Consider the following 15,000-nt stretch of genomic DNA (forward strand, 5'->3'; position numbering starts at 1 on the left):
ATATTGTAGAAATTGCAAAAAGTACCTTTTGAAAAACGAAAAAGTACCAAAAAGTCCCCTTGTATGGGTCCTCACTTTATCCGGGCCATACATACTTAATTTCATGTTCTAGGTTCAATATTATAGAAATTTCAAAAAATACCTTTTGAAGAACGAAAAAGTACCAAAAAGTCCCCTTATAAGTCCCCTTTTATAGGTTCTCACTTAATCCAGGCTCTACATACTTAATTTCATATTTCTAGCCAATAACAAAACATTAGTGCTGCTCTCGCTCTGCTACTCTTGCTCTGCTGCTCTTGCTCTGCTTTGCTTTTATAAACAAATTACAATAACAATATTTACCGTATTGTTATGTATATGTTTTTGTTTTTTGTCTGAGCATGAATAAAAAATCTAAATTTTATATGAAATTTTCAGAGGTTGTCTCGGTTTTTTGCTCATATCTCCGTTATTTATGGACCGATTTTGCTGATTTTAAATAGCGTTCTTGCCGGTCGTATGTCTGATAGAATTATGGAAGATTCGGATCTCGCAGATATCTGGGGTCTTCTAAAAACTGATTTCAACAAACATACAGACAGACAGACAGACAGACAGACAGACAGACAGACGGACATGGCTTAATCATCTCCGCTACCTATAAGGATCCAGAATATATATACTTTATAGGGTCGGAAAATTATATTATAGAAATTACAAACGGAATGACAAACTTATATATACCCTTCTCACGAAGGTGAAGGGTATAAAAATATGTAATTACACATGCAGGAGATTGTACAATTTTTATTTTCAACACACTATGGTAAAGGGTATATATGATTCGATACAACCGAATATAGAAGAACTCTTGTTTAATATTCAAAACGTACCTCTTTACACCTCATTGTATAAATAAGTATTTATCATTAACATTTTATAATAACACAAAATACAAACATAATCTCTATTGGAATAATTTTATATTCATTCTCTTATCACTTCAATAATGTTTTTATTTTCCTATTTATTCCAGTCTACTTTTATACATTGCTAAAATAACATCTTGTGTTTTACGCTGGTCGTGTTATCAATAAAAATAATTTAATAATAAACACAATATGTTATCAAAAATATTTCGCGCTGTCATTCTGGGAGCCCCGGCTTCGGGTAAAGGCACTATATCTAAGCGTATTGTTGATAAATTTGGTTTTGCACACATATCTCCGGGTGATGTATTACGTTTGAATGTGATCAATAATACAGAATTGGGCAAACAAGCTAAAGTTTTTATCGATCAGGGTAAACTAGTGCCCGATGATCTTATTATTAAATGTGTTATGGGCTGCCTAAATGAAGTGGGTAATAAATCATGGTTATTAGATGGTTTTCCACGTACTGTGGTGCAGGCTCAACGTTTATCCGAATACGAGCAATTGGATGCAGTTATTAATTTGGAAGTGCCTCATGAAGTTATTATAGAAAGAGTGAAAGGTAGATGGATACATTTACCCTCGGGTCGTGTTTATAATATAGGTTTTAATGAACCAAAGGTGCCGGGAAAAGACGATGAAACGGGTGAAGATTTAGTACAGCGTGATGATGACAAACCAGAAATTGTAGCACAACGTTTAAAGATTTATGAGGAAATGATGAAACCGGTAGTGGACTATTATGCAAAACATGATTTGGTAACGAATTTTAAAGGCAAGACTACTGCCGAAATATGGCCAAAAGTAGAGGAATTTCTTAATGAAAAAACTACTGCTTTAAAAGCTAGACGAGTTTAGGTGATTTAAACAAATTAAGAAGAGAACAACAAAAAGCATAAAATGTTTAAAAGTTAAAAAAGCTCAAAAGCAAGTTCTAAATAATATTTATAAGATAATATTTGATAGTTTGCTTTTTTATTACTTTTTTTTGCAAATATGTAATAATAAATAGTATTTTTTATTACTTAATTATAATTAAATTTATTTTTGTGATTTAACAAGTATGAAATATGGACAAACCAAATATGTAATGGTTAGTTTATCTTTAAGTATATACTTGTGTCTTTTTAATAGACATAAAGTAAATATATACAAATATAAAACATTGATAAGGTTTCTTTTGTTGTTTTAATTGAAAGTGAAATTGTTGTAAGCTAATTACAATTTAGCGCCAAAATGGGGGAAAATATCTACAATATGGTTTTAAATTTCTTTTGTGTGCTATGTTGAGGTAAGTATAAAAATTATGTTTGTTTTTCCAACTTTATATGTTACATATCAGGTAGTAATTAGTCATTAACTATTGAAGTGTGTAGCGTAAAAATGTATTGTGAATGACAAGAAAACCACTCCTCTCGAAGAAAAAAAAAAGAGTTGCCAATGTTTTGTTTGGAAAAAATAGGATTAAAATTTTTTAGCGATTTAATGAAATATTAAAGTTCTAGTTCTTTTCTACTTCAGTTCTAGTTCAAATCTAGTTCAGTTTTATTTCAGCTTAGTTCAGTTCTAGTTCAGTTCTAGTTCAGTTCTAGTTCTGTTCTAGTTCTGTTCTAGTTCAGTTCTAGTTTAGTTCTAATTCAGTTCTAGTTCAGTTCTAGTTCAGTTCTAGTTCAGTTCTAATTCAGTTCTAGTTCAGTTCTAGTTCAGTTCTAGTTCAGTTCAGTTCAGTTCTAGTTCAGTTCTAGTTCAGTTCTAGTTCAGTTCTAGTTCAGTTCTAGTTCAGTTCTAAGGTAGGTTGAGCCCAGCTCAAGACCGTATTCAGAGCTTCTTCAGCTCTTCTCTACAAGTAATTTGGATCCTTTCCCTTTAGAAGTGTACTTAGGAGGCAATTAATCGTGGTAACCCAGAGTAAAGGTTTCCCTGGATTACTGCTGATATTGAAAACTGCCGGTCACTAATATCGTTCCGTACCAGAACTTGAGTTGCTATAGGCAGCAACATTATGCTTTCATAAACGATCATGTTTTCGCTGATTAGCTTTCAGTCCTATTGGTTGGAAACAGTGCCGCTTCACCTTTTCATCAATTTGGATCTTTGATCTTTAAAAGTATTACAGTACTTTTTCGTTCTTCAAAAGGTACAAAAGGCTTTAAACACATCATGGTGAAGGGTATATAAGATTCGGCACAGCCGAATATAGAACTCTTACTTGTTTTATTTAATACTAGCATATTATTCAGTCAAGACCATGTATGTTAAAATTAATGTTCCTAGGTTGAATATTTTAGAAAATTAAAAAACTACAATTTATGAGATAAAAAGTATAAAAAAGTTGTCTCTTAAAGGATCTTATTCAATGAGGACCGTGTATGTTTAATTATCATGTGTTTTCAGTTCATATTAAAGAACATACATAGAGTATCATTTGAAGGAAGAGAAAGTACCAAAATTGGAATAAAGTTTACCTAAGTGGAAAGTAATAATAAAAAGAGTACAATGTTTACAAAATATTCCGTATTTAAATCTACATATATATCACAGATAAAACTCAAACGATTCAAATCTGCATTTATTTATTCCAGAAAAATTGTGCTTTAAAAAAGGTACCAAACAATATACTCGAATTTGGTCCTACATAGGCCTTAGTACTCGAATTCCAAAATAATATACCAAAAGCTTATTTTGTGTGAGTAAATAAACTACTTTTTGAAATTTTATAAAAGTTGGCTCAATGAGTTTGAATAAAATTAAATTTCCCGTTTTTCCCCTTTTTGGTACTAAAAGGACTGAATTTTAAAAAAGTACGAAACAGGTGTCTCATAATTTTGAGAGACGTATCCAAAATATTTAGAAAAATTTGATTATGTTAATTAGTGAATCTACATAACCAAAAACACATCTACTGTCAAAATTTCATGATTCTAGGTTCAGCCTCTTAGCTGTGCGATGATGAAGCAGTCAGTCAGTAACGCTACTCTTTTATATATATAGATGAAAAAGATTCAAAAGTACCATTTAAGAAAACAAAAAAGTATCAAATGGTTTAGTCTTATAAATTTCCATTCCATCAGCATTCTATATGTAAAGGTTAAGTAATTCAGAATATGTACAAAGAACCAATTAAATCAGGAAAAAGTTCCAGAAACTTTTTTCTAAAAATTTGTAAAATTGGAGAACTTTTAATGAATAGATTAATCCTTGATTTTAATGCCTGAACTTCCAATTTTTCTTTTAAATTGTGATTAAAAAAATACGATTTTGAATTTTTCAATACAAGTTTGATTGTTTCAATATTCATTTGTAAAATTCTATATAGAACTAGTATTATTTTTAAAACCAGTTCATATTATGTTTAAGAATTAGAATATGTTGGTTCACCTATCTAATCATTATTAAATTTTTGAAAATTCGAATTTATGCTCAAAAATTCTTTAAGCCTTTCAAATAATATCCAAATCATAAATAATAAAATCATTTTTTTTTTCAAGTCTAAATTAAATAAAAAAATATATGCTCAAATATTTCAAATTAAATTATAAAATTCAAATTTCTACTGGAAATTTGTATGGATCTTTTATAAATTTTCGAAAAATAATTGTTCGAAAAATATCTAAAATTGAATTTTTTAGAATTTTTTAATTTAAAACGTAAAAATTTTGAATTTTTTTTTTTCAAACTTGGTGATACTTGGGGATGCTGAGATTTAAATATGACAATCATCATTACTTAAGATGGCTGATGACGTCCTGCAGCGAAGGCAAAAAATGCTAAATGTTAAAAATGTATGATTTCTACAAACTTAAACTCGAACGAGTTAGAAATCAATATAATCAATCAAAATAACTTTTAACTAGTTTTCTTTTCGAATCAAAGAATTTTCTACAAAATTTGTTGTTGCATATTTTATTATAAATGAATAAATTGCATATTTTCACAGCAAAATCTTTACATACCCGGTAAGTAGGCAAGTAATATTGAAGAAAAGTGTAAGTAGTTACTTTTTGGGTGAATAACTACATATTTTTGTTCGACGATGACCAAAAAATAACTAGTTACAAATATGCTTACCCGACTTTTCCGGATTTAAAACTGTTTTTACAGTTATTTTTCATTTTTGCTATTCTATTCTCTTACTCAATGTTCCATTAAAAAATATTTTTATCATTCTATCTGAAATGATTTTCACACAAATGTAAATATCAACATTTCTTGAAAAAACTTTCAAAATCGACTACGGTTAGAAACGCTAATTCCTTATTAGACATACGCTATAGACAATTAACTACAAATTCCATTCAACCAAATATATTTATTTTGTTGATAACCAGAACTCATTACCATGTAATGTATGAAATAACTACATATCCTACAGTACTCATTACCAAAATCTGAAAATATTTTACTGGGTTGCTTTGCATTTCCTCTGTATTTCATATTTTAACAACAAATTTGGTATTTATATATTTAGAATTTTTTCAAATAAATATCAACAAATTTCGATTTATCAACAAAATACTAGGTTCTATAAAATTCCGTTTTAAATAGATTTATTTAATTTTTAAAACCACAATAGTGCAGAAGGTATTTTAAGTTTGTGCTGCTAATTGTTTCTTCCAAAATATTGGTCCTTAAAGTATAGGTTCAGTATCAATATCTGAGTCTGCCATCTGTGTGCTCACATAAAAATATAACTTAATAAAATTTTGTTTCAGGTGGCTAGAACCCACCACAAGTGGAAGGTTAAATGGTCAGTTCGGGACTGTGCCGTCGAACTGCTGGGATACAAAGCAAAATACATAGCTGAATAAAACCAAATACATCTAAACACACACGTGTACATTTTTTCCAATATGCAGTGTTGTTGTTGCTTTTTTAACAAGGCATGAAAAAAATATTCATTTTTTGATGAAATTTTCAGAGGTTGTCTCGGATTTTTGCTCATATCTCCGTTATTTTGCTGATTTTAAATAGCGATCTTCTCGAAAGCATGTCTAACAGAATTATTGAAGATTCAGATCTCGCAGATATCTGGGGTCCTCTAAAAACTGATTTCAACAGACAGACATGGCTTAATCGACTCCGCTATCTATAAGGATCCAGAATATATATACTTTATAGGGTCGGAAAATTATATTATAGAAATTAAAAACGGAATAACAAACTTATATATACCCTTCTTACGAATGTGAAGGGTATAAAAATAGTCAATTTTTAAAAAAGTTGATTTTTGAATGGAAACTTTATTAAATGCCTATTTTTCAAATATTTTTTCCTTTAAAAATTGTTGGACATTATAGAATTTTCTATCAATTAAATAAAACTGTTACAAACAAACCACTAAATGTCATTTGTCCTAATGTAGTATGCTCTCAAAATCAAGCTCTTTTATTGTTTTAATCAACAACAACAAAAGCTCAAAGTCCATTTAACTCTCGTTTGTTTACATATCAATACTTAAACTCACAATTGAACACGAGATAGATTACACTGGCAAAAAAATATCTGAAATCACAAAAATTGTAACTGCAAAACAGATAATAAAGCAAAAACATAAATTGATGATGATGCATTTTATAGATTTTTTTAATTAAGAAAAATCACCCAGTTTCTTATACGAAATAAATGAATGTATAATAAATAGTTTATATAGTTTTTATTAGCTTAGTCCCATGATGATGGTGGGATGATGACACAAAATAGAAAATTCTTATGTAAAATTGTAATATTTACTATAGTATACAAAGAACATGTGTATTCTTATTCGTATTTTTTTTTGTAATCAAAAAGTATCTGATAGTTATAAATGTTTACCTGTCTATGTTATTTTTTTATTGTTGTTGTTTTTCAGACCTAATTTATAACTTGTTTATTTATGCTATTAGAGTAGATAGAACAAAAAACACAACGTTTTTAATCTTGAACTTTACACGCAATATTGCCAAAAAAAACGGAATAAAATAAGCTTAAAACTTTTTATTTTTCCTAATGTCAATATTGCCACCACCAGATGAACTACACTACTGTGTTTGATATTTACAATTATTTTTCACAAAACTTTGGTTGGTTTCCGTATGTTTTTGTTGTGTTTTTATTAGGTTTTTTGTTTTTATTCGAGTGCAAATGTTCTCTCTTTCACACCCTCATTATTGTTACTTAAACTCTCTTGTATTTTGCAAAAACAAATTGTGTATGTTTTATTGTGAATGGTGTGTTTTTATGTAGAAATCACAATTGCAATGTAAATAAAGGTGGCATTGACAGTTCAATGGTTTATAGAATTTTAATGTTGATATGTCAAATCATAAAAAAAACGTTATTTAAGAAGGTTGAAAGTTATTAAATTGAAATTTAATTGTAACATTCATTTTAAAATAGTTTTTGAATCGAATTTTCATTGAAAAAAATTATAGTGAACTATTTTGTTTAGACTTAATCGATTATAACCCTCTGATAGGACAAAAGTCGAAGAAAAATTCGCAAAATGTCGAAAAGTCCATTTAAAAAAATAAGAAATCATTTGTAATTGAGCTATGATTGGAGGAAGATCGTTCGTCGTTGCTATTATCGCTTAAGTGAAATAAGGCCGTCTTTTTTGCTCTGCCTTCGAGAGAATTACGTTTCAAACTGCATTAGCCAATAGAATAGATACTTATTATCTTAGTTTAACTGGGTGTAATTGGCCAATTAAACTCAAGTTATAAGTGAGAAAACATAATTAATAAAAACAATAAAACAATGATTTCGGAAGAACAAAAACCTTATATTTTAAGTAAATTGCAATTTTTTGATTTGTTTTATTTATTATTGTTTTAAATGTTTATTTAACATTTTTCCAAAATTTTCCATTTTACAAAAATATTGTTTGCAAAAAACAGCTGTTCATTGTTTATGTTTTTGAGTGAAAAGTTGGCAATACTAACAAAGTTAACTGAGCTTAAATCTAAAACTGAAAAACACAATCATCGGTTAAAGTCCGCCTAAAACTAGGCTTAACAGCAAGTTAAGCCTAGTTTAACTGAGGAGTAAGAAACAAGGCCTTAGTGCGGTTTTCTCTGATAAAGATAATCTTCATTCTTTGGTTAAACCTGGTTTAATATATGTTTTGTGTTTTTCAGTAATCAGTAAAGTTATTTATTATCTAAGTTTATTTGAGGGCCGGTTTTTCAGATAAAGATAATCTACATTCTTTGTTTAAACCTAGTTTAATATATGTTTTGTGTTTTTCAGTAAACAGTAACGTTACGTATTCACTCCTATTCCGCATTTCGATTACGTTTACGCATTCAGTTACACAACGAAAGGTATTCCAACGGAAAACTGAATCGTAAGAAAAAGAAGAAGCAATTTCATTTCGTTTCATTTCGATGTCCCACGTTGGTTTAAAGGGAATCCTCCAAGTCGACCTATATCTTCATATAGGAAGCTGGAAACCTTTAAACACTTTAGTTAAATTTGAGTTGTGAATGGTACTCCACCAGTAAATTTCAAGAGTTTTAATGGTCTCCACCAGGGTTTAAACCAGGGTATAAACGTTTGAATATTTTATGGTCTCCACCAATAAAACATAACCTCACTTGAGGTGATACAAAAGCACGAGGTTTATGTAGACAACATATAACTTTGAACAGTTATATGAAGTAATACATTACACCAGTGCGAGCGAGACGCAAAACTGTCGAAAGCCAGGCAACAAACACAAGCCTGAACGCGTTTAAGAAATAATCGCGATGACGCGAAAGTTGTTCCCCAACTCAGACCTGAATTACGACTGACAAAAGTGATATTTGCAAAAATCAGCTGTTCATTGTTTATGTTCTTGACTGAAATGTTGGCAATACTAACTAAGTTAACTTATCCTAGATCTATAACTGAAAAACACAATCATCGGTTAAAGTCCACCTACATTTTTCTTTGAGTTTAATCTAACAGCAAGTTAAGCCCATTTTAACTGAGTAGTAAGAAACTCGCCCTTAGTGAGAAGTATGACTAAATATGTATTAGTTTATTGTTTAATGTCGATGTAGGCTGGGTTGACTATCTTTGGACGTTGAATTCTGAGTCGTTCCTCTGCGATAAATCGATTGTTGTGGGAACGATATAAGTTTATCATTCCGTTTGTAATATGTACATTATTTTCCCATCCTATAAAGTAAATATATTCTGGATCTTTGTAGAAAGCGCAGTTGATTAAGCCATGATCGTTTGTTTGTTGAAATCAAATTTGATCCTAGATATCTTTTTGATCTAAATCTTCAATAATTCTATCTGACATACTTTGGAGAAGTTACCTAATAACAAATCAACAAAATCGATCCATAAATTTTTCTTAATGCAGTTTATAATACTTTTTTAAATACTTTTATTTCGATATTTCTCGGTAAATTTTTGTATCGTTATTCTTTTACTAAAATCTCATGTCATTAGTAACCCTGACTGATGTATTGTTATTTTGTCCGTTTAATAAATAAAATACATATTCCCACCCCAATTAAATATTAGGTTCAATTAAAGTTTAATACATTTATTTCTTAACATTTGAAATGCTATTAATAAAGTACAAACGACCATATTGTATTTAACTGTATGTATTTAAAGATATATATCAATTTTTTATTAGCAACAAAATATATTTACGAAACTATATATATTTATGAATAAACAACACATCCCAATAAACAATTTGTTTTTTTTTTCAAAATTTTGAAAAATATTTGAAATATCAAATACTTATTTTCTTTGAACTAGACACTTTGAAACTATTTGTATGCAAACTTTGAACTCCGAATTCAAAACATGATTTATTTAATGAAAATTTCACTTAAATTGCTTTTTGGGATACATTTTTCGGGGTTTAGAAATATTCAGTATTATTTCTAATTCTAAAATACACTCAATAATTCTTACCAATTGTTAGTCTTTTTCAATATATTCTTATCACGATTAATTATATCCTGTTTACGTTCCTTTTGTGCCTTACTTATAATCTCATCAATTTCCTCAATAGAGGGTCCATCATTTTTATCCTCAAATTTATCGTGTAACCACTTAGAGTCCGACGATGAAGCTGTAGTTTCACCAACAGCAGCTGGAACACGTGGTTTAAAATCGGGACGTTTCCAACTGCGATTACCAAATCGTGGAGGAGGTCCTTGACGACGAAAAGGACTGCGTGAAAAACGACCACGACCACGAGCGGGAGAACGTCTATGGAAACGTGGAGAACGTGAACGTCTGTAACGGGTGTTGGGTGAGGGAGTGCCACGTGGCACAAAGGGTGAAGGTGAACGGCGTGAGGAACGTGATTTGCCGCGAGAAGTATATCTACGACCGCGATAACGAGAATTCGATCTAGAACGTGATCTAGAACGAGAATTGGAAGAGAAACTACGATGGCGACGATATCTGGGTCTGTCGCCACTAGCACCTCTATAGCCACGACTGCGAGAACGTGATCGTGAGCGGGAACGTGTATCACGTCTCCTGCTACTACCACCACGATTACGACTACTACTACGGCTACGACTACGATTTCGTTTGCGATAGTGTGGCGAACGTGACATTCTTTTTGTTCTGGGTGGTGAGGGTGTGGGACTGTTTTGTAAAGCTGGTGTAGCTAAACGTATAAGACCAAATTTATCCACTTTAACTGGTTTCTTAATCTGAAATGAAAATTTAGGTTGTTCTACGGTTGGCGGCTTTGAGACAGCGGGAGTATAATTATTTTTGCCAAAATTTATGGATTTATAGACATAAGTTGAGGCTGTAGGCAAACTGGGTTTTAGAGGAGGCGGCGGTGGTGTTTCCGATCTCTGGCGTTGTTCTCCTCCTCTACGTTTATAAGAAGTTAAGCCAGCAGCCGCTGATGTAGATGCTGTCATTGATGTCGATTGTTCTAGCAGTTCTTGCCGTTTGCGTATCTCTTGTATAGTTTGTTCATATGTTTTGAGGTTGTCATTTAGAGTGCTTTCAATTTTTAAACCACCACCCAAAATGCTAAAAAAAAAGAGTCAAGGCAATATTGCCAGTTTTATGTGTAGTATGAGTTAATTGTTGGTGAACTTACTTGTAGGCCTCTTGAAAGTTAATTTTTTCCAATATTGAAGAAGGTGATTTGGAATCCTTTTTAGATTTTTTTGATTTCTTGGATTTTTTCGATTTCTTTTTTTCCTTTTTATGTTTCATGGCCTTTTGCAAGAGTTTATGGACTCTAGATTCTGTATCATCATCGTCCAGCTTAAATGTAAGAACAATTTCCAGAGTTTTTTTGTAATAAAGTTTTCATTGTAAAGTATTTACCTTAAATTCGTTTGGTATAACAGGCAAATTTATAGGTTTCTTATTAGTTTGTTGCATATAGGGTTGATTAAATTGTCCTTGGGGCTTCTGACCCGCTTCTAAAGCCACTCTATGCATGGCCATTTTTTTACTTAAAGGTGATAGTGAACGTTCTTTATGAGTACGATCATCTGTAAAAGGTATTTATTTAATAATTGGAAAAAAAATAAAAAAAATTTCTTTTAATTCCTACCTGAGCCTTCAGTTTCCGATTCAGAAGAGCCTTCAGAGGTCTCTTCTTCATTGCTAGAAGATTCTATGGCAGTTATTTGATTTTCAAAATCTAGAAATGTTTGTAAAAGATTTTTTTTTGTAATAAAAAGTATAAATCCCGAAATTAAATCTTACTAAGTTTTATTTGAAAGCTAAAATGAAAACAAAATATTAATCTTTAACATTATCCATAGAAAATTTACCATTTATTTGTTGTTCCAAAGTTTTTTCACTAAGAGTTGGTGGTGCTGGCGCTACTAGTGGCTCTACGCTGGCACCAGTACGCTGCTGTATGGCTTCTAGAGAAAGTCTTGCTTGTTCATGATTTGGTATTATATTTAAACAATCTCTATAGGCTTTAGCTGCCTCCTGTATGCGATTATCTTCCTCATAACTACGACCCAATGCCACTAATGTTTCACCCATATATTTACGTGCATTAACATGATAAGCATTTAGTTTAAGAGCTTTTTCAAAATCTTCTACAGCCTTTAAAAATGAACCCTTATTGGCATATAAAGCTCCTCTGGCTACCAAACCTTCCACATTACGTGGATCTATATTGAGGGCCTTATTAAGACATTGAAACGCTTCCACATGTTGGCCCACTTTAAAGTATTCTATACCCTCAGCCACAGATCTGTAAGAAAAAAAGTTTTAAATTTATTAATAACAAATCATTTATATCTCAAACTTACCTAAAAGCCCATTTACTAGCTTGAACTTGTCTCAGTTCTTTGGCATATTCTTGTGGTGGAAAATCATGTTTTAAATTGTTCATCAAAGAGAAATTATCATTGATATCCAAACCATTTATGGTGTAAAGTACCTCATAGTTGGGATTTTCAAATTCTTTGGCTTTTTTCAAACATTCTTCAAATTTTTCTAAAGAATTTTCTGATATTTTACTACATTTTTTTTAATGTATTTTTGTAAAAGGTAAAAGTTACTATTAAATTAGTTTAAATTTCTAAAAAAAAGGAATAAAATTTTAAAACTTACCGATATAGTTGCGGTAATTCCTCATAACTTATTAGGCCTAATTTAATATTTTTATTTTTTGCTGCTGTTGGCAAGAGACTCAAAGTTAAACGGTCCGCATCTACAGATGATTCAATGGCCTCACAACGTAAATATTCTAAATCCGAGCTACGTGTTTTAATCGTTTTATCCGGTATAATAGGTTCATATAGGTGTGCAGGAACTTGGGCCTGGTGGTGAAAATTCAAACAAAATAAGTTTTATTTAACTATTTTAAGTACTTCTTTCTCACCTTTAACTTATATTCATGCAAAAGTTTACAATTTGGCGCTGATGTACACAAGGAATTAAGACTGAGTTTGATGGCATTCATTTTAGTGCTAGGCAATTTTAAACGTTGTATGGAAGCATAAATAATATCTCCCGGCATAATAGATTCCAAAATATGACGTTTAACCTTATCCTGATGCTTGACAATAAACAACTCGTAAGGTGGTACCTCCACCACAAATTGTTGAGCTAAAATGGATAATTAACAAATAAAATTTTGAAAAAAATATATATAAAAACTAAACAATATACTTTCCAATACTTTACCCTTGCAAAACACAAAATTAAATTATTTTTATGAAATAATTAAACTTTTTGCTTTTTCAAAAAAAAAAAAAAAAAAAGCAAAATTAATTTTAAAGAAAACATAAAACTTAACGCGACGTTTTTAAAATTTAAATAAAAATTTTTCTTTAAAGTTTTTAGCGTAAATATTTAAACACTACTTACCCTTCTCAACTTCCTCCTTGGATTTTATGGTCTTTAAGCAAGATTTACTCAAATCTTTATCATATAAATCCAAGGATTTACGTGCCAAAAACTGATGCAATTTTAAACGTTTGGCTCTATCCTGAAAAGTGAAATACTTTTGCCTATCCATATAGATAGCATAGTTGCCATCTTCAGGCACACCTATTTTTTGTAAATCTCCAGCTCCCCTTTCATCATCCCATATCTTTTGCATGGGTTTGCCATGAAAGCATAAAGCTTTTTTAATTAAACCACTGTCCATATTGTTAGTTTTCCTTTTTGTATACTATTTCCAAATTTTCTTTTTTCAATTAACTAAAATGGGAAAAAATAATTTAACATATTCCTGGACATACAAATACATACAATATACCAGCTAAAAATATAGTGTGACACTTTTTTTTCTAACCCCACATCTTGGATAAATTTTATTGCTTACCCTCTAAACATTCCACCATTTTGTTTTCTTTTTAATATTTAGAAACTGTAAAAAAAATTATGTTTAAATTATTATACTTACTTTTTGTTCATAATTTTATTAATTTTTCGCACTATTTTACATATTTTTTGTGGTTAAATATGTTTTTTTTATTACACCCAAGAATTTTCTTCAATTTTTTCTTATTTTTTATATATAAGTATAAAGTGGCAGCTTGACAGCTTGTTTAAAGGCATTCACAATGACTTATTAGATTATTCATTCACAATAAAAACACACAGTTGTAGAAAAAAGTAGTAGAAGTTGTAAAATGTGGTGAATGGTAGGGTTCGCAATAGGGTTCTATAATCGAACAATCGACTTTTTGTCGAAAAAAGTCGAAGTCGACTATTTTGTTCCAAAAAAGTCGATAACTCGACTATCGTCTATGAAAAAAGTCGAAAAATCGACTTTGTTAATAAAAGTCGAAAAGTCGGAAGAGTCGAAAAAAGTCGTAAAGTCGAAAAAAGTCAAAAAGTCGGAAAGAGTCGGAAAAAGTCGAAAAAGTGGAAAAGTCGGAAAAAGTTGAAAAGTCGGAAGAAGTCGAAAAGTCGAAAAAAGCAGGAAAAAGTCGAAAAGTCGACTATTTATAAAATATTAAAAGTCGAAAAGTCGAAAAGTCGAAAAATCGACTTTTAATTAAATGAAAAAAGGCGAAAAGTCGAAAAGTCGACTTTTCATAAAATGCAAAAAGTCGAAATGTCGACTTTTCATAAAATGCAAAAAGTCGAAAAGTCGACTTTTCGTTTCAACTATAGAACCCTAGTTCACAATGTATGTTTAATTTGAAATATGAAAAGTAACGTTAATATGTAACAAAAAGAGTTGCGTTTTCACTAAATCCAATAAAAAATAGTTTATTTTAATTTAAGCATAAAAATTTTCATTAACACTTAGAGAAACGCAGTTATTTTCTTAGTAACAATTTACAAAATCGTTAAAATAACGAATATCTTTTTCTCTTTCAGCTATTAAAGTCCAAATCACTGGGAAAGGCAAATGTAAATGGATGGAAATATTACGTAAAAATTCCAATTCGAATAATGAAACTACACGCAGTCTTTTTTATTCGAGCAAAGAAATTTATGCACACAATGAAATACCTTTATCGGTATTTGAACCTCGTGGCATTGAACTAAGTCCCGGTGAACACACTTTTGACTTTGCCATGCCATTAGATCTATTTCTTCCGTCAAGTTTTAAGGGCAGTCACGGTTCAATTAAGTATAAACTACGTATACTCATACAAAGACCCTGGTCATTTGATGAACGCCATTCGAT

At 30.5% G+C, this 15,000-nt stretch overlaps 3 protein-coding genes across 3 annotated transcripts in view; 2 read left to right on the top strand and 1 right to left on the bottom strand.

The window, feature by feature from the left end:
• Nucleotides 1-15,000, top strand: part of LOC111687260 (arrestin domain-containing protein 3) — a 21,155-nt gene that overhangs the window by 3,253 nt on the left and 2,902 nt on the right. Inside the window, exon 2 of the mRNA XM_046950790.1 lies at nt 14,688-15,000. This exon is cut by the window's right edge and continues 1,070 nt beyond it. Coding sequence (XP_046806746.1) covers nt 14,688-15,000 — 313 coding nt within the window. The remainder of the gene's footprint in view (nt 1-14,687) is intronic.
• Nucleotides 1,000-2,087, top strand: LOC111687261 (GTP:AMP phosphotransferase AK3, mitochondrial). The gene has a single exon (XM_046950791.1). It carries the CDS (start codon nt 1,101-1,103, stop codon nt 1,767-1,769), a length of 669 nt encoding a protein of 222 aa, XP_046806747.1. The 5' UTR covers nt 1,000-1,100; the 3' UTR covers nt 1,770-2,087.
• On the bottom strand, nt 9,417-13,825 carry LOC111687259 (tetratricopeptide repeat protein 14 homolog). The gene is made up of 9 exons (XM_023449688.2): nt 13,221-13,825; nt 12,733-12,959; nt 12,462-12,670; nt 12,158-12,367; nt 11,663-12,099; nt 11,440-11,529; nt 11,208-11,377; nt 10,975-11,144; nt 9,417-10,904 (listed from the first exon to the last, which is right to left on the bottom strand). The coding sequence occupies exons 1-9, from the start codon at nt 13,501-13,503 to the stop codon at nt 9,812-9,814; spliced, it is 2,889 nt and encodes a 962-aa protein (XP_023305456.2). The 5' UTR covers nt 13,504-13,825; the 3' UTR covers nt 9,417-9,811.

This window comes from Lucilia cuprina, chromosome 4 (assembly GCF_022045245.1).
Source record: "Lucilia cuprina isolate Lc7/37 chromosome 4, ASM2204524v1, whole genome shotgun sequence".
Lineage (NCBI taxonomy): Eukaryota > Metazoa > Arthropoda > Insecta > Diptera > Calliphoridae > Lucilia > Lucilia cuprina.

Excerpts from the sequence above, each read along its gene's own strand:
- LOC111687261 (XM_046950791.1), top strand. The coding sequence starts at position 1,101 with ATGTTATCAAAAATATTTCGCGCTGTCATTCTGGGAGCCCCGGCTTCG.
- LOC111687259 (XM_023449688.2), bottom strand. The coding sequence starts at position 13,503 with ATGGACAGTGGTTTAATTAAAAAAGCTTTATGCTTTCATGGCAAACCC. Across the intron at positions 12,100-12,157 it reads GCTAGTAAATGGGCTTTTAG|ATCTGTGGCTGAGGGTATAG; the intron begins GTAAGTTTGAGA and ends TTTTTCTTACAG. Across the intron at positions 11,530-11,662 it reads TTTGGAACAACAAATAAATG|ATTTTGAAAATCAAATAACT; the intron begins GTAAATTTTCTA and ends AAACATTTCTAG.